Source organism: Lampetra fluviatilis, chromosome 21 (genome assembly GCF_964198595.1).
Source record: "Lampetra fluviatilis chromosome 21, kcLamFluv1.1, whole genome shotgun sequence".
Classification (NCBI taxonomy): domain Eukaryota; kingdom Metazoa; phylum Chordata; class Hyperoartia; order Petromyzontiformes; family Petromyzontidae; genus Lampetra; species Lampetra fluviatilis.
The window spans coordinates 9518562-9539280 of record NC_136295.1 but is presented as its reverse complement, the minus strand read 5'-3'; the positions used below and the strand labels follow the sequence as shown (position 1 = coordinate 9539280).

General features: G+C 35.2%; 1 protein-coding gene across 1 annotated transcript in view; it reads right to left on the bottom strand.

Annotated features, from left to right (window-relative positions):
* The window catches only part of LOC144938213 (titin-like), a 335325-nt gene that overhangs the window by 200859 nt on the left and 113747 nt on the right, over positions 1 to 20719 (bottom strand). The window contains 24 exon segments of the mRNA XM_078866029.1: positions 895 to 951; positions 3866 to 3922; positions 5176 to 5232; positions 6009 to 6065; positions 6367 to 6423; positions 6652 to 6708; positions 8883 to 8939; positions 9715 to 9771; positions 10033 to 10089; positions 10299 to 10355; positions 10612 to 10668; positions 11224 to 11280; positions 11474 to 11530; positions 12503 to 12559; positions 12779 to 12835; positions 13322 to 13375; positions 14804 to 14860; positions 16290 to 16346; positions 17018 to 17074; positions 18205 to 18252; positions 18983 to 19039; positions 19207 to 19263; positions 19512 to 19568; positions 20060 to 20116. Of these exon segments, the coding sequence (XP_078722155.1) occupies positions 895 to 951; positions 3866 to 3922; positions 5176 to 5232; positions 6009 to 6065; positions 6367 to 6423; positions 6652 to 6708; positions 8883 to 8939; positions 9715 to 9771; positions 10033 to 10089; positions 10299 to 10355; positions 10612 to 10668; positions 11224 to 11280; positions 11474 to 11530; positions 12503 to 12559; positions 12779 to 12835; positions 13322 to 13375; positions 14804 to 14860; positions 16290 to 16346; positions 17018 to 17074; positions 18205 to 18252; positions 18983 to 19039; positions 19207 to 19263; positions 19512 to 19568; positions 20060 to 20116 (1356 nt within the window).

Here is a 20719-nt window from a genome sequence, read left to right as displayed (position 1 = left end):
GAGTGTGTTTTTAAAGCATTTCCAAATGCAAGCCCCACATCCCACAAGCTAACCTTCTCATTTAGCTTTGGGAGGAACCTTTTTAATCTACACTTTTTGTTTGTAATATTCTAATAAATAAAAACAGTTGTTTATATTTTGTTATCATAGAATCACACCAGATGCCTTGCCATCATTGTGTTAAACAAGGTATTTCACCTGTTAAATAAATATTTTAACCTGACTAAGTGTTTCCATGAGAGGATCAAACACGGAATAAGATTAGTCAGGTCTTGTAGAAGGCCTCAGGCCTTGTCAATTCAACTTAACTTGCAGCGAATCATAAGCATAAAAACTACGAGGGAGGGTTTACCATTAACAGTGCGCTTAACTCAGAAGCAATACACCAGAGTTCAAACATTCATTGAGTAGCTAACTGCGTTGTATATAGACTTCTTAATTTATTGTTAGCCCTACATTCAGCAATATAATAAACGTTTCATTTCTAATCAGGTGCGAGCGCATTGTGATTGAGGGTCTGTTGAAAAGATAAATATGAGCCAAAGAAAAAAATACAACAGAAAAAAAGTGCAGTACAAAAAAATAAAAGATACACAGAAAAACTAAAAAAATTGTTAAAACCATAACAACACCAAGCAGAGACTAATTGTTCGAAACAGATTAAAAAAGAACATTATGATGTATAATAATAAATCGAAATGTATAATATGATGCAGTGATACATATTAACCGGTACAATGTGTAAGCATAATCAAATACACAAACGCCATGTGGAAGGTTGAAACCATGATGGATTAATTAACATATAAATAGAAGTAAAAGCCAATCAATCCTAAGATATGGGTTTGGTTCGGAAGGCTTTCCCAACACAAGCACCATATCTCACAAGCTAACCTTCTCGTTTAGCTTTAGGAGGAACTTTCTTAATCTCCACAGTTTCTTCATAATGTTCTAAAAAGTACATATAACAAGCTGTTTTTAACAACTATAAACTCATCAGATGCCTTACCATATTTGCATTGAAATATAATATTTCACTGTATTAAGATACTCAAAGTTGTTTCTATGATAACATCAAGACTGAAGGAGATAAGGTAGGTCGATAGAGGCCTCGCGTGTTTCTCAGGAAACATAACTTAGAGCATAATCATGAACACAATAAGGTAGGATACAGCATAAAGATTGACTAACTTTCACATACACGTGAAACCACACCAATTATATGATAATGGTTTGTTTTGAAAGTAATTTCAAACACAAACCAAATATATGAATTCCTAACCTTGTGGCTTAGGCTTGGCAGGAACTTTCCTTATCTCCACTTTTTCTTCATAAAGTTCTAACAATAAAATCAACACATTAGACGACTATCCATGACATCATTATTCATGTGCTAAATGTACAAGATTACATAATTAATAATTTACATGGGATTCAACAGCTAAACCACTGTTTAGAAGATAGGAATTTGGAATTTCAATTTTTACAAACATGGGTTTGTTTAGAAAGTATTTCCAAACGAAAACCCCACATCTCACACGCTAACCTTCTCCCTTAACTTTGGGAGGAACTTTCTTAATCTCTACAGTTTCTTCATAATGTTCTAAAAATACATATAACAAGCTATTTTAACAACTATAAACGCATCAGATGCCTTACCATAGTTGAATTAAAGATAATATTATCACTGTATTAAAATACTCAAAGGTCTTTCTATGATAACATGAAGACTGAAGGAGATAAAGTAGGTCTAAAGTGGCCTCGTGTGTTTCCCATTGAACATAACTTAGAGCATAATCATGAACACAATGAAGTAAGATACACCATAAAGATTGACTAACATTTACATAGATCTGAAATCCACAAAAATGTATTATATGTGATTGGTTTGAAAATCACTTCAAACACAAAACACATATACTGTATGGATTCCTAACCTTCTGGTTTAGGCTTGGCAGGAACTTTCCTTATCTCCACTTTTTCTTCATAAAGTTCTAACAATAAAATCAACACGTTAGACGACTATCCATTGCAGCATTATTATTAAGATGTGTTAATGTAACAGTTGAGGTAATCAAGCATGAACATGGGATTTTAACAGCTAAACCACAATGATTAGAAGACAATAATTTTGAATTTCATTCTAGATTTGGAATTTCATGTTAATCTTCACAACGATATGGGTGTGTTTCAAAAGTCTTTCCAAACGCAAGTCCCCGCATCTCACACGTTAACTTTCTCGTTTAGCTTTGGGGATAACTTTTTTAATCTCCACTTTTTCTTCATAATATTCAAAAAAATAATACAAGTGTTTATTTAAAAATGTACAAATAAAAGCCCATCAGATGCCTTTCAATCTTCGTGTTTCACAACCTATTTCACCAGTTAAATAAATATTTAAACCTGACTAAGTGTTTCTATGAGAGGATCAACACGGAATAAGATGAGTCAAGCCTTGTAGAAGGCCTCAGGCATTGTCCATTCAGCATATCTTGTAGCTAACCATGAGTATAAACACAATGATGTTTGGCATGTCATTAGTAGTACGCTTAACTCATAAACAATATACCAGAGTTCAAATACTCATTGGGTAGCTAACTGCGCTAATGTGGTCTTCTTAATTTATTTGTTAGCTGTACATCGGTAAAGTGACGACGGCCGCTTGTGTTACGATCAAAACGTCGTGATATTTTTATTCACTTCGTTATTATTTTGTCTATCTACGTGACTTTACCAAAAGAACCAAAAAATAATAATTCCTGCAAGTCATGAAAGTTTTGAGTCAAAATTTCATTTCTAATCAGGTGAGAGCCTATTGTGACTGAGTCTTTTTTTTTAAACAGAGATACGGACGACAAAAAAACACGGTGATAAAATAATACTGTAAAAAATTAACTAGATAAAATATGAAATTTACAGACAAAAAAATCTGTTAAAACCATATCAACACCAAGCAGAGAATAGTTCTCCAAAATAGATATGAAAAACCATATGATGTATAATATTATGTATATAAAAATATTAACCGCTACGATGTGTAAACAGAACTTAGAGCATAATCGTATAAATAAATACCATGTGGAAGCATGTAATATGATGCATTGTTCACGAACATTTAAATGGAAGACAAAGCCAATCAAGCCAAAGATATGGGTTTGGTTTGGAAGACTTTCCAAACACAAGCACCATATCTCACACGCTAACCTTCTCGTTTAACTTTGGCAGGAACCTTCTTAATCTCCACAGTTTCTTCATAATGTTCTGAAAATACATATAACAGGATGTTTTTACACCGATAAACTAATCAGATGCATTACCATAATTGCATTAAGAGATAATATTTCACTGTATTAAGATATTCAAAGGTGTTTCTATGATAACATGAAGACTGAAGGAGATAAGGCAGGTCTATAGAGACCTCGAGTGTTTCCCAGGAAACATAACATAGAGCATAATCATGAACAAAATAAGGTATGATACACCATAAACATTGACTAACCTTCACATACACGTGAAACCACACCAATGATAGGATATGTGTTTGTTTTGAAAGTTACTTCAAACACAAACCACATATCTGAATTCCTAACCTTCTGGCTGAGGCTTGGCAGGAACTTTCCTTATCTCCACTTTTTCTTCATAAAGTTCTAACAATAAAATCAACACGTTAGACGACTATCCATTACAGCATTATTAATACGTGCTAAATGTATCAGATTACGTAATTAAGAATGTATATGGGATTTACCAGCTAAACCACATAGATTCGAAAATAGGAATTTGGAATTGCATGTTAATGTTCACAACGATATGGGTTTGTTTCGAAAGCCGTTCCAAACAAAAGCCCCACATCTCACACGCTAACCTTCTCGTTTAGTTTTGGGAGGAACCTTTTTAATCTCCACTTTTTCTTCATAATGTTCTAACAAATAAAACAAGTTGTTTATATTTTTTACAAATAGAATCACACCAGGGTCTACCATTAATAGTGCTCTTAACTGATAAGTAACACACCGCTGTTCAAACACTCACTAGCTACCAGCGCTAATGTAGTCTTCTTAATGTATTGTTAGCCCCACATCAAGCCATGAAAGCCACTTTTCATTTCTCATCAGGTGAGAGCCCATTGTGACTGAGTCTCTTTTTTAAAGAGAAATATCGACCACAGAATAAAATACAACAGCGAAACAATGCAAGAAAAAAACAATAATAATAAAAATATAAAATCTATACAGACGAATAAAATAATTGTGTTGAAACCATAACAACACCAAGCAGGGAATAATTTTTCAAAAAAAATGAAAGAAATATTACGATGTATAATATTACGTAGTGATACAAATTAACCACGATAATGTGTAAACATGAATTAGATCATGATCATATAAATAAACACCATGCGGAATGATATTACATGATGATTTGTTAATGAACATGTACATGGCAGTACCTAAGATATGGGTTTAGTTTGAACGCCTTTCCAAACACAAGAACCATATGTCACTCGCTAACCTTCTCGTTTAGCTTTGGTAGGTACTTTCTTAATCTCAATAGTTTCTTCATAAAGTTCTAAAACAATATATAACAAGATTTTTTTTACAAATAGAAACTAATCAGATGGCTTACCATAATCACATTACAATATAATATTTCACTGTATTAAGATACTTAGGTATTTCTATGATAACATCAAGACTGAAGGAGATAAAGCAGGTCAATAGAGGCCTCGAGTTTCCCATTAAACATTACTTGGAGAATAATCATGAACACAACAAGGTAGGATACACCATAAAAATTAACTAATCTTGACATACACGTGAAACCCCACCAAATTATATAATATGTGTTTGTTTTGAAAGTCACTTCAAACACAAACCACATATCTGAATTCCGAACCTTCTGGCTTAGGCTTGGCAGGAACTTTCCTTATCTCCACTTTTTCTTCATAAAGTTCTAACGATAAAAGCAACGCATTAGACGACTATCCATGAAAGTGTTATTAATAAATACTAAATGTATCAGATTACGTAATTCAGCATGAACATAATATTGTTTAAAGAGCCAAACCGCAATGCTTATAAGACAAGAATTTGGGATTGTATGGCATTTTTTGCGAAGATATGGGTTTGGTTTGAAAGCCTTTCCAAATGCAAGCCCCACATCTCTCACGCTAACCTTCTCGTTTAGCTTTGGGAGGAACCTTTTTAATCTCCACTTTTTCTTCAAAATGTTCTAGCAAATAAAACAAGTTGTTTATATTTTTGTTACAAATAGAATCACACAAGATGCCTTGCCATCATTGTGTTAAACGAGGTATTTCACCTGTTAAAGAAATATTTCAATCTGACAAAGTGTTTCCATGAGAGGATCAACACGGAATAAGATTAGTCCGGTTTTGTAGAAGGCATCAGGCCTTGTCAATTCAACTTAACTTGCAGCGAATCATAAGCATACAACTACGAGGGAGGATAAACCATTAATAGTGTGCTGAACTCAGAGGCAATATACCAGAGTTGAAACATTCATTGAGTAGCTTACTGCGTGGTATATAGTCTTCTTAATTTATAGTTAGCCCTACATTCAGCAATATAATAAACGTTTCATTTCTAATCAGGTGCGAGCGCATTGTGACTGAGTGTCTTTTGAATAGAAAAATACGGGCCACAGAATAAAATACAACAGCAAAAAATGCAGTACAAAAAAAATCTAAGATACACAGACACCACTAGGACATTTGTTAGAACCATAACAACACCAAGCAGAGACTAATTATCCTAAATATATATTAAAAGATCATGATGTATAATAGTATGTATTGATACATCATAACCGCTATAGTGTGTCAATACAACTTAGAGCATAATCGTACACGTAAACACTGTGCAGTAGGATATAACATGATTATTTTCTAATGAACATATAAAGGTAGGTGAAAGCCAATCGATCCGATGATATGGGTTTGTTTTAGAAGACTTTCCAAACACAAGCACCATATCTCGCACGCTAACCTTCTCGTTTCGTTTTAGGAAGAACTTTCTTAATCTCCACAGTTTCTTCATAATGTTCTGAAAATATAAATAGCAAGTTTTTTCACAACTAGAAGCACCATAATTACATTAAATATATTTCCCTGTAGTAAGATAGTCGAAGATATTTGTATAATAACAAAGGAGGTTAGGTTTGTCGAAAGTGGCCTCATGTGTTTCCCCTTAAACATAACTTAGAGCATAATCATGACCACATTAAGGCAGCATACACCATAAAGATTGGCGAACCTTCACATACACGTGAAACCCCACCAATGCTATGATATGTGTTTGTTTTGAAAGTCACTTCAAACACAAACCACATATCTGAATTCCTAACCTTCTGGCTTAGGCTTGGCAGGAACTTTCCTCATCTCCACTTTTTCTTCATAAAGTTCTAACAATAAGAGCAACACATTAGACGACTATCTATGAAAGTGCCATTAATAAATACTAAATGTATCAGATTACGTAACTCAGCAAGAACATAATATAAAAAATCCAAACTGCAATGCTTATAAGACATGAATTTGGGATTATATGGTGATATTTTGCAAAGATATGGGTTTGGTTTGAAAGTCTTTCCAAACGCAAGCCCCACATCTCTCACATCTCTCACGCTAACCTTCTCGTTTAGCTTTGGGAGGAACCTTTTTAATCTCCACTTTTTCTTCAAAATGTTCTAACAAATAAAACAAGTTGTTTATATTTTTGTTACAAATAGAATCACACAAGATGCCTTGCCATCATTGTGTTAAACGAGGTATTTCACCTGTTAAAGAAATATTTCAATCTGACAAAGTGTTTCCATGAGAGGATCAACACGGAATAAGATTAGTCCGGTCTTGTAGAAGGCCTCAGGCCTTGTCAATTCAACTTAACTTGCAGCGAATCATAAGCATGAAACTATGAGGGAGGATATACCAATAATAGTGTGCTTAACTCAGAGGCAATATACCAGAGTTCAAACATTCATTGAGTAGCTAACTGCGTTGTATATAGTCTTCTTAATTTATTGTTAGCCCTATAATTCAGCAATATAATAAACGTTTCATTTCTAATCAGGTGAGAGCCCATTGTGACTGAGTGTCTTTTGAAAAGAAAAATACGGGCCACAGAATAAAATACAACAGCAAAAAATGCAGTACAAAAAAAATCAAAGATACACAGACAATAATAAAAATAAAACATAATAAAATAAAATAATACATAGTGTTATATTAAAATGTATAAGGTATAGGGTGGTTTATAGCAATACAGTATATAATTTAATGTTGGGTTCATCTATGGCAGTATATAGTACGGTGTATGCTCGTGTGATGTAAGAGAATAAAGTTTAGATGGAAGCATATTATATAATTTTTACGACGTAGAATTGTAATGTATTACTTGCTGTTAGTAACTCAGCTTATTGTAGAGTATAGTAAGTATACTGATGGTGCTATGCAGTTTATACTTTAGTTTTTTATGTAGTTTATACTTTAGTTTTCTACGTGGTTGTTTAGTAACTGCAGCTACATATCATTAACATTCCTTTCCATTGTTAATGCTACTCCCTGCACCCCCCCTTGGTGCTGCTGATCCTGCATAATGCATGGGCATAATATGACTTTGAAAGCCCCCCACCCACCTCCTACGCATTTACCATGAATATGCTAAATTCCTCTTCATATGCACATTCTTTTTGTTAAGGCGCTCTTCCACCTCCAACCCAGCTTATATATAAGCTCCTAGCTTGGTAGTGTCTCATTCTTCACCTGAAGACGGCTGCTTGCGTTGTAGCCGAAACCTCGTGAGAATTATTTTATTTTATTATGTTTTATTTTTATTATTTTTTCATATTTTATTACTTCCCTTCTACGTGACTTTATCGAAAGAACCAAGAAGATGAATCCCTGCAGTCACGAAAGCTTTAAATCGAAATTTATACACAGACAAACTAAGACATTTGTTAGAACCATAACAACACCAAGCAGAGACTAATTATCCGAAATAGATATTAAAACATTATGATGTATAATAGTATGTATTGATACATCATAACCGCTATAGTGTGTCAATACAACTTAGAACATAATCGTACACGTAAACACTGTGCAGTAGGATATAACATGATTATTTTCGAATGAACATATGAAGGTAGGTGAAAGCCAATCGATCCGATGATATGGGTTTGGTTTAGAAGACTTTCCAAACACAAGCACCATATCTCGCACGCTAACCTTCTCGTTTCGTTTTAGGAGGAACTTTCTTAATCGCCACAGTTTCTTCATAATGTTCTGAAAATATAAATGGCAACTTTTTCACAAATAGAAACACCATAATTACATTAAATATTTTTCCCTGTAGCAAGATAGTCGAAGATATTTTTAGAATAACATCAAGACCAAAGGAGGTTAGGTTTGTCGAAAGTGGCCTCATGTGTTTCCCCTTAAACATAGCATAATCATGACCACATTAAGGCAGCATACACCATAAAGATTGGCGAACCTTCACATACACGTGAAACCCCACCAATGCAATGATATGTGTTTGTTTTGAAAGTCACTTCAAACACAAACCACATATATTAATTCCTAACCTTCTGGCTTAGGTTTGGCAGGAGCTTTCCTTATTTCTACTTTTTCTTCATAAAGTTCTAACAATAAAAGCAAGCATTAGACGACTATCCATGAAAGTGTTATTAATAAATACTAAATGTATCAGATTACGTAACTCAGCATGAACATAATATAAAAAAGCCAAACTGCAATGCTTATAAGACGTGAATTTGGGATTATATGGCGATATTTAGCAAAGATATGGGTTTGGTTTGAAAGCCTTTCCAAATGCAAGCCCCACATCTCTCACGCTAACCTTCTCGTTTAGCTTTGGGAGGAACCTTTTTAATCTCCACTTTTTCTTCAAAATGTTCTAACAAATAAAACAAATTGTTTATATTTTTGTTACAAATAGAATCACACAAGATGCCTTGCCATCATTGTGTTAAACAAGGTATTTCACCTGTTAAAGAAATATTTCAATCTGACAAAGTGTTTCCATGAGAGGATCAACACGGAATAAGATTAGTCCGGTCTTGTAGAAGGCCTCAGGCCTTGTCAATTCAACTTAACTTGCAGCGAATCATAAGCATACAACTACGAGGGAGGATATACCATTAATAGTGTGCTTAACTCAGAGGCAATATACCAGAGTTCAAACATTCATTGAGTAGCTAACTGCGTTGTATATAGTCTTCTTAATTTATTGTTAGCCCTACATTCAGCAATATAATAAACGTTTCATTTCTAACCAGGTGAGAGTCCATTGTGACTGAGTGTCTTTTGAATAGAAAAATACGGTCCACAGAATAAAATACAACAGCAAAAACTGCAGTACAAAAAAAATCAAAGATACACAGACAAACTAAAACATTTGTTAGAACCATAACAACACCAAGCAGAGACTAATTATCCGAAATAGATATTAAAACATTATGATGTATAATAGTATGTATTGATACATCATAACCGCTATAGTGTGTCAATACAACTTAGAGCATAATCGTACACGTAAACACTGTGCAGTAGGATATAACATGATTATTTTCGAATGAACATATAAAGGTAGGTGAAAGCCAATCGATCCGACGATATGGGTTTGGTTTAGAAGACTTTCCAAACACAAGCACCATATCTCGCACGCTAACCTTCTCGTTTCGTTTTAGGAAGAACTTTCTTAATCTCCACAGTTTCTTCATAATGTTCTGAAAATATAAATGGCAACTTTTTCACAAATAGAAACACCATAATTACATTAAATATATTTCCCTGTAGTAAAATAGTCGAAAATGGTCTCATGTGTTTCCCCTTAAACATAACTTAGAGCATAATCATGACCACATCAAGGCAGCATACACCATAAAGATTGGCGAACCTTCACATACACGTGAAATCCCACCAATGCTATGATATGTGTTTGTTTTGAAAGTCACTTCAAACACAAACCACATATCTGAATTTCTAACCTTCTGGCTTAGGCTTGGCAGGAACTTTCCTTATTTCTACTTTTTCTTCATAAAGTTCTAACAATAAAATCAACACATTAGACGACTATACATTACAGCGTTAGTAATATGTGCTAAATGTATCAATTCAGCATGAACATGGGATTTAACAGCTAAACCACAATAATTAGAAGATATGAATTTGGAACTTCATGATTATGTCGACAAAGATATGGGTTTGTTTTGAAAGCTTTTCCAAACGCAAGCCCCACATCTCACGCGCTAACCTTCTCGTTTAGCTTTCGGAGGAACCCTTTTAACCTCCACTTTTTCTTCGTAATGTTCTAATCAACAGTATAGATTTTAAAAAAAATAGCCTTATAAACAAGAACAAATAATAAGCACTGCTTTCTGAGACAAACATACTGATAGTGAAATGTTATTAATGTAGTTGGACATTTGAAATTCGGTATCTAAACAAAGTACCAGTCTCACATTTAAATAATGCAATGAAATACATCACAATCACCACACAGAGTAAAAATATTGGCTTGTTTTGAAAGTCGATCCAAACACAAGCACCATATTTCGCACGCTAACCTTCGTGTTTAACTTTTGTTGGAACCTTTTTAACCTCCACTACTTCTTCGTAATGTTCTGAGAAGCAACACAAGTTTTATACGTATAAATAATCTTTGTAATTGAAACACAAACCTCACACATTGGTGTTAAAACTAAATTTCACATTACAGTATAAATTATATATATACTGATTCAAAGCCATAACAGCATCACGCTGGATGGGAAAGAGGTCAGTGTCATGCCCAATGTCTTGAACCCATGAGTACATTGTGCAATGATCACCAATTATGGTAAACACCTAATGAGTAGTTAATCCAGTGTAGCCTTTGATTCAAATTTGACTAGCAATAATGAAGTTTGGTTTGCAGTACTTACAATAAATGAGAAAACCTATCTCATGTAAAATATTACGTTGACAAAACCCAAAATGTCAATACCAGTCCAGAATATACTTGCTTAAAAAATACTGCCGGATAATATTGCTTTGGAAAGCTATTAGGCAGTTGGATTAAACATATTGTTATTTGGAGGTTCAGAACATTGTTATGATTATACTGTACATGTATTCGTAGATATGTGTTTGCTTTGAAAGTCGCTTCAAACACAAACCACATATCTGAATTCCCTAACCTTCTGCCTTAGGCTTGACAGAAAATTTCCTGATCTCCACTTTTTCTTCATACATTTCTAACAATAAAATCGAAGCATTAGATGACTATCCATTACAACATGTCTACATTTTTTCATGAAAATTGTCATTTTTAATAAGACAGCCTAAAAGTTTAAACAATGTCATGGCAATTTTGGAGTATATTTTACAGAGGTATGGGTTTGTTTTTGAAAGTCTTTCCAAACACAACCCCATATTTCAAACGCTAACCTTCTCGTTTAGCTTTGGGAGGAAGCTTTTTAATCTCCACTTTTTCTTCAGAATGTTCTAAGAAACAATACGAATTGCAATCAATTGTAAATAATACCATCAAAATTGAGATAAATCGGGCACTGCCATTCAGATTTTTACAAAGATGATATTTACACGACAAATCAAATACCCTAGCAGATGTCTTGTGCTCAGAGATGCAGTTAATTAATATAGTTTAATGTTTAAGGTCACTACCTACGAAATATGTATTTTACTTGCAAAGTTATTCCAAACACAAATGTGATATCTGAAAACTAACCTGCAGGCCTAGCCTTGGCAGGCATCTTCATAATTGATACTTTCATTTCTGAAGGCTCCAACAACCAAACATTTAAGATTTAAGTTGTGTTCATCATCATCATCATCAGTCACGTTCTTTCCACTGCTGGATGAAGGCTTCATTCACTTTTAAATAAAATGCAAACATATCTATGGGATCCTTCTGCCAGTATCGAGATTGAAAACCTTTGCATTTTCTTCCCACAAGAATGTGTGGTTGATCTAGACTCGATGCCTTGTAATCGGTGTCTATTTGGTGTTTAAACATCGTAACACCTGTTTGTATCATTCAAGAAAGGGGAAAGCCTTTTTATCATTCAAAATGCTATAATTTTTCTTGATTAAATTGCATTCGGATGACTTCAAATACACTATAAAGAATATATCCCATTCAATTGTGCATTCAAAACACATGAGCAACCAATTGTACATTCGAACAATGTTCCATTAAATCATATAACTTAGTAACATTACTGAAAGTATTGCTTCTGCAAACGATTCCATCAATAAAGGTGCAAATCATGAAGCTGATTATCTGTGATGATGTTACACTCTCCGGTGAGGGAATGCATAGTCAACTGTTTCCCACAAGCTCACTGTAGAATATATCACCGAAATTTTTTTTCTAAATCCCAAACAAACACTAAAATATGCACAATGTGTTTTGAAAGTGACCCCAAACACAAATTACATATTTCAATCGCTCACCTTCTGGTTTACCCTTTGCAGGAACCTTTCTCGCTCCCACTTTTTCTTCAGCTGGTTCTGAAACAAAGTCACATTAGAAGACGTTACTGATGACATGTTTTGTCGATGCATAAACGGGCACAGTATACCTGCTGTCATTATGAAGAGCAGAGTTAAGTTGTGCTTTGCAGCTTCTTGGCAAAATTGACACAATTGCAAAACGCAAAGAGATTGTCGAGATACGTGTTTGTTTTGAAATGCGATCCAAACACAAACACCGTTATCTGAAATCCTAACCTTCTCGTCTAGTTTTAGGGGGCACCTTCTTAATTTCTACTCTTTCTTGAGCCGATTCTAATGGGGACAAATGTAAGGGGTTCACTTTTATTTCCCACGCAAACCACTGGAACACAGTGTTCACATTGACACACCTGTGAAAACACTTTACACAAAAGTAATTACTTGATGCCGTGTTCATTAAAACACAATTATAATGCTCAAATCACCAGAGTTCAGTTTTGTGAGTTCAGCCCAGGTAATGCATTCCAACATGCGTTGCGTTCACTTTGTTTGCTCATAGGTATATTAATGTTGACACGTTGTTTTTTTCATGAATCAGGGCAATGACTAATTTTTGTTGGAATAGTTTGAAATAAACTCGACAGATTACTGTAAAAAGGCACATTCGACATTCATGATGAACCACTGACCACACGATGGCAAGTTTAAAGGAAACATGATACAACCACGCATAAATAACAATCTTACCATGTAGCTTGGCAAATTTCAAATGGTTAATAAACCAAACAGTCAACATAGCGCCATATATGGATTCCTTACCTGGTTTACCCTTGGAAATTGTCTTCCTAATTTCCACTCTTTCTTCATGCGGTTCTAATTACAGAGGCAAGATTAGATACATGTATTATTATCCAAAATGTAAATGTGCTAAATGGCACATTAATGTTTGTATGCACACTTTATAACGTAAACACATTGCGTAAAGTTACATCATTATCAAACAATGTCAAACATACACTGACTACTGACGATCTCTACTGACATCTGTGAAGGAGAGCGTCACATCTCATCAGATTTCTCCACGATCAATAAAAAATCAGATTTTGACAAAGGGTGATCAGATCAGGTTCAAAATCGATGTCGTTGCCTGATGGTCGATGTAAATCAATACTTATTTAATGTACTTGCTTTCCAATTTCACGGAACTGAACCTTAAACTCAAAATGCAACAATTATACAAGGGATTTGAATCTTTCGTGACTGCAGGAATCCATACTCTTTGGTTCTTTCGGTAAAGTCACGTAGGTCTAAAATAAAATAAATCACGACGTTTCGGGCGCAACACAAGCGTCCATCATCAGGTGGGAAAGCATGGTCTGCTGCTGAGGCAGACTGTTTTAAAAGGTTTGAAATGGGTGTATCCCAAGGGTCATAAAGAAGTGGCCGGGGCTAGTGATTAGGGATTAGCATGATGTTAACACACATTAACACAGCCACTTCCGTGCCCTAGTCGAGGAGGCCGCTCTCCTATCTTACAGTTACAAGCTAATTTCTCACATTAACATCACTAGCTCCAGCCACTTCTTTATGACCCTTGAGCTACACCCATTTCAAACCTTTTAAAACAGTCTGCCTCAGCAGCAGACCATGCTTTCCCACCCGATGATGGACGCTTGTGTTGCGCCCGAAACGTCGTGATTTATTTTATTTTATAACCTACGTGACTTTACTGAAAGAACCAAAGAGTAATTATACAAGGGCATCACTAAATATTTAGGAGTACCTGAGAAAAATCTGTCATAATCCTGCAACACAGCTTTAAAATGCATTTGAGCCACAACACAACCACGTTACGAGAATGAATAGCGGCTAAACACCCGAGGCATTCGTGCCCTACGCTCGAAACTCCCTGAGAATGACACCGATAAATACGTGCACATTTTGAGACGCCGTGATAAGTGTAAAAAAAAAAGTCACTAAAATGAAACAGCCTTCCCTTTATGACAACGGCTCGGCTTATATAGTATTGTACGCCATGGGGTGATGAGAGGCATGTTCACGGCATTTCCAGATTTCCCTCCAAATACATTTTTTTACAAAAATATATTGATTTAATATAGCATCTTAAAATACACCACTTCCTGCTCATTAAAACAGGAGGCTCTTCTTGTATATCAATACTTCAAATGTAATGTCACATCTTGGCATATTTGGAAAGGTTCGCAAGTATTGATTCAACACACAGATTACTGGTATATGTGTTTGCGCTCAGAACGCAAGACACATATAGCCATGTCTCACCTTCATCTTTAGTTACGATGCGAACTGTTTTTACTTCTACGACTCTCTGCACGTATTCTGATGGATGAAATATACCATATCAGCACATGCACTGCCCTGCCCTGCCGAGTTTAAAGCCCCAGTTAATAGGGCTGGTCCGTCTGAACTCACAAACGACGTATGCTGCAGACGAAAGTCGAGGTTGATTGGCTGCTGTGAGCGTGAGGGAACTCATTTGGCTCTTTCACAAGTACGTCACGTTTGAATAAACGTATTTTCAAGCAATGTTAATGTGTCACTTTTTTTATTACACACTTTTGCATTAACTTTGATTTTTCTGAGGTATTTTTAATTATTTTTTCTAGATTTGAAGCTTTCGTGACTGCAAGGATTCATATTCTTAGGTTTTTTGGGTAAAGTCACGTAGGTAAAAAACTTAAAATTAAAGTGTGTTGCCTCCGAAACGTCGTGATTTTTATTTGATTTTTATTTTACTTTTATTAATTTTAATTAAAAAATTTTACCTACGTGACTTTACTGAAAAAACCTAAGAATAAGTATATATTTTTCTCAGTGAGAAAGATCATTTTCACCAGATGGTGGACGGTATGCCTTGGCTCGACCTTTATATTTCACTTGATACGTATCACAATAGAGATAGGTAGATTTGACAACCAAAAAGTCCACTTTTTTCAGACACAGGCTCGCAACACTAAAGCACCCCACCATCTTCTCTAAGTGTAAGAATAGTGGTCATCATCATCATCATGCATATACATTGTATACACTGGGGATATGTGAACAATTATTGTGGTAAGAAGCAATAACATTGATAGCCAAACAACCAATCACCCACCGAACTGAACCTCATTGTTACCCTACTTAAACCCGAGAAGATTGCAAGAGACGTTTGATTATGATATCATTTTTGTCATTAACCTGTCGCAAATGTTAAATAAAAGGCTCCCATGTGTCTTAAAAGATTAATCTAACATAAACAATTTAGGAAAAACGATACATACGCATGAATTCTGTAATGCTGTCCATTATGCAGACTTTCTCTTTAGACATTATTTATTTCACAATATGGAAGCCAAAAAGTATCTCTCAGTGCATTTGATAGTTGCATATTGTACTTCTTTTCTCAGGTTTACCTCTCCACGTTTTGGGAAACCCTTTCAACAATTTGGCCAGTCATGAAACAGAACAACTTCAGACTAAAGCTGCGTTCGTATCAGATCATCTAAACGAGAGTTATAGTGCCCTCCAGTTACAAACAGACATGGCTGATGCATGAACGCGTTCAACGTTAGTTGGACAGCATTACAAAAATAAAAAGCCACGAATGAGATTTAAGATCTCTAACCTTGATTTGAAGTTTTCGTGATTGCAGGAATCCATACTTTTTGGTTCTTTCGGTAAAGTCAAGTAGGTAGAAAAATACCCACGTGACTTTACCGAAAGAACCAAAGAGTTCAGATCTATAATCAAGTAAGTCGATTCTTACCTCCTTCCTCGTCGTCAGGTTCACCCTTTGCCGGGACTCTTCCTTCGACAGCATCGGCTGTAGAAAGTGAATTTAAGGAGATGCATTCAATCGTTTAATCACACGATCCTCTTTTGATTTCCACATTGCCTGTACAATCACAAGGTCACCATACATATTTTCCAAAAAGAGTGCACACACATATCCATTTGGCATATTCTGCGGGTCACTTTCAAATCCTGTTTTGGGAACACAACAACACCGGGGAAAAAAAATATATATATACAACCCAGCATGTAACCTATTATAAAAACACAATTTGCACGAACAATTGCTTGAAAACAATCGCAAAATTCAGAGGTCATAATCCAGTTTTCACCGCTGGAAAGAAAATGACAATACTGTAAAATACAGCGTCGCATATCCGACAGTCACATATCCACCATAATTAATTAAACAGCCCATATCCAAGTTAGTATTTGAGCACGGTGTATGGTCATTTTCTATCAATGTTTACAAATATGACCTTTATCACACGTGGTAAACCGTGTACATATCGCGTACTTTCACTTTCCGTGTTCAAAGAGGCTTGTGCTTTATTTCATTTCAATAACTTGTGTGCGGTATAACTGTCATTTTCTATTTTTTTTATTTGATGTCCATGTATCTGCCTACGCCTCAACCCTCAGCAAAATCGGATATGCGATGAAGTACTGTACACAAACATCACGGGGCAATTTCAACCTCACCTTCTTGCACAATTTTAGGAAAAACTCTCTTCACCTCAACAGTGTCTGTGACAGGCTCTGGAAATATTCGTTACGTGCATTCAGAGACAATTTTACACAGATAGATATACACCATACATGGAGCACTTGTCAGCAAATATCACCAAATAACTGCAAACAGTGAAACTTACACCAAAAGTGCAAACACTGAAAGTGCATTAACTTTTTACAAACACGCTCCTAAGAAAAACTGGGTTTGCATTTGTAAATGAAACCAAAGTTTTATTTTTGTTTAATTTCACTTGAAACAAAAAAGACCAAGATGAAACAATATAAAGTGAACACCTGCAAGATTACTAAATTGGAACAGTTATGGATAAGGGCTTGCTAGTATTCATTTTTTTATTTGATGAATTTGTTTTGCTGACATTTTTACTAATCGGTAAAACGTTCCCACCTGGTATGTATAGGTTAATCAAATTTTTAATATTGTGGGATAAGTGATTTCAATGTTATTGCTTTTTTTTTCTTTCTATGGGGCCTACTTAAAAAAAAAAGCCTAGAGCAGTAGAACCCTGGCAAGCCAATTAAACAAATGAGACAGAATCATAATAAATGTGCAATAAAAACACACGAATCTCAAAAACGCACAGGCGGTGAATCAGTATCATTGTAGTGATGTGAAAAATATATATTTTACTGGTAAAACACCCACCTCATTGAACGTTTGATTTAAAAATGGTTGAGAAATACAGGCATACCTGCTTATCTGGAAGTACATTTGCTTGAAGTACAATTTTTTTCAACCGCTTATTCAAGGGAGGTGATGTTTTACGCTGGTAAAAATGTGTTTTTATTATCACAAAAAATACCATTTTCACATCAATACATACCACATTCAAGTCGTCGCAAATTCACGCGACCAAAATTTAACCACACGTATTTCATAACCACACTTCATTTTGTAAACACAAACCTTGTGATCATTTGTATTATGTTTTCCAAAAGTGGGAAACCAAACTTTATTCTTCGTGGAACCATTTACCATTGATAAATCAAATATATATATTTTCAATCATGTATATGCTATAAATATGTTTTAGCAAGATAATTTTAAACCGATTTAGATGTGTACTCTTAAAACACTAATTAAGTACGTAATTACATTTGGAATAACAACGTTAAATAGTTCCAGACATTATCCTCACCTGCCACAACAGGTTTAAACCTAGTGGGCCACTCTTCTTCCTCATAATCTGTGTAATATATTATTTTCAGAAAATAAACGAATACGTAAGTTAATTAAAATAATCACGAATTGCATTTTATTTTCATTTAAGTTAAGTTTACAGTACACGAGCAAATTTACTTTTTGCACTTATAGTCTCTTGCACATCTGACAACACTGCCAGAGAATTACAGCATTGTGTCCTCATATTAAATATACATTACTTAAACTGTTTATTTTTTTATAATAAGGATGAGAATATATTTTAATTAAATGCCTCAACTACTCAAAACCACCTTACATCACATCACATCTCAGCCATTCCAATGCCCCATTGTATAGTCGAACCAAGGGCACCCCAGGTGACAGCTGTCCCTGTGCGGAACAAGGCAAGCCACAGCACTGGCCTGCAAGTGGACATTAGCCTGCCATTATGATGAAATGGCCATTGTTAAAATTACGTTCACCCCTCTCGGCTGCAGAATTGTTTCCAATAAATGCAACGTTGAGTCCCAATACCTGTAAAGTCCAAACGTTAGCATGGTTCATCAGGTCACCCCGCCCCCCCCCCCCCCGATATTGCGGACATACACAAGTACACTACAACTACAACAACAACAGACCATCACAATTACACAGGAATGTGGTAAAAAAACGGACCTCTGCTGCTGCAAACACAGTTCGAAAGCAGACCCTGACACCCAACTCATGCAATTGTATTAGACGTTTCTAACACAATATACATGCTGCAATCTCACCTCCTCCCCTGTATCGCGGTACGGCCTTCTTGACCTCAACTTCCTCTGTTACATGCTCTGATGAAGAAAAAGGGCCCATTTACCATAGCGTACCTATGAGTGGCATTAAAAAAGTAACCCGCAAAGAATATACTTACAACCCAATGTGTGTTGTCACAATTGGAATGTTTATGCACGTGTATGTACATTTATATTTATGATAAAAAAATGTGTGACGCTCTCACCTGCAGCTTTGAATTTTGGTTTAACTTTCCTGACTTCAAATTCTTCTGCCAAATATTCTACCAAAATAATTAAATGTACCTTCAGTGACGACGTCAATACTTCGTTCACACAAACTAATTATTGATTGAGCAATTAATTGAAATTACTGTATATTAAATTACTGTGAATTGAAATAATGTGATTGTAACAGGCTAATAAAAGTTTAAGCGCACATTTAAAGCAACACGAATATTTCAAACGAATATTGCAAAGTCCATTCCAGTCATTTGTGCTTCGAGTTACGCAAATGAGGAATAATCCTGACCTTCGAATGCTAGTTTCGGAGAGACTTGGATGACCTCCGCCGTTTCGGTTATCATTTCTAACGAAGAGATTGACTCGTTGAAATAAAAATGTAAAAAAACTAAACACATTCGTCAATAACGCGGTCGCCTTAAAAGGGAAACATGGAATAGGTGACGTTTTGGGCTATGGCCCTTCTTCATAGCACATTAAAATACACGTGACGAATGAGTTTAATTTGTATTGTTGCTGGTTGTACTTGTGCACACCATCACCAGATGTCATGAGTGCATTTAACGCAAATGAGTCAACGAGAGCAGTGCACAGACAGTACTCTGGATTCCACGTGAAATTATACTCATAATTTACAGAAATATAGAACATGTGCAGTTATAAAAATGTTTAATATTAAAAATAATGTTTTTTTAAGTCACTATATTTGATATTTTTCTTTACTATGTATTAATGTATTCAACTATGTAATGCAACAACAACATCACCCGATGTTCACATGCAGTTTGTATTAGATGCCTCTATGACAAGCAGCATGGATGTTTATGTTGTTCTCACCTTCGCGTGTATATTTGGGTGAGATTGGTTTTGGTTCCGGCTCTTCAAATATAAGTTCTAATAAAGAAAAATAGGTCTCGTAATCTAATCGCACGAGTATAGTTGTGCATGTAAGTTCCTCAAATACAGACGTGCACAAACACGATGAAGATCGTGTCGATGTAAATCGGAAAAACTTCATGATTGTGTATTTTTGACAAATACACTCATGCCACAAAAGTATTTCCACACACTGGAATTTGCAAATAACTACGTTACTTGCAAATGTGTAAATTACTCCAAACAAAAACATATATACATTTGTTTACGTAATACACGGGTTAAAGACGTAATTATATTTTTTTATGAATAGCAAGAGGGTTTCGCTAAGACTTGAAAGAATGTTGGCGTGTGATGAAGAATAATAATGGAGTTGCAACCGAGTAATGGGAGGCGTCTGATAGTACGGCTACCGTGGAGATGGAATTAAAAACTCAGTTTGTGTGCAGGTACTGGGTGGTTCATTATATCGAAGGACCGTAAGAGATGGCAGCAGCTTGGATTGACCATGGCTGACGATGATGAACGCCGGTGAAAGCCAACTCGTGACTTGTGTGAAAGTTGAACGCACATTTTTAAAGGTCATTTTGCAACAGAGTCAAAACATTAAAACAAAAAACC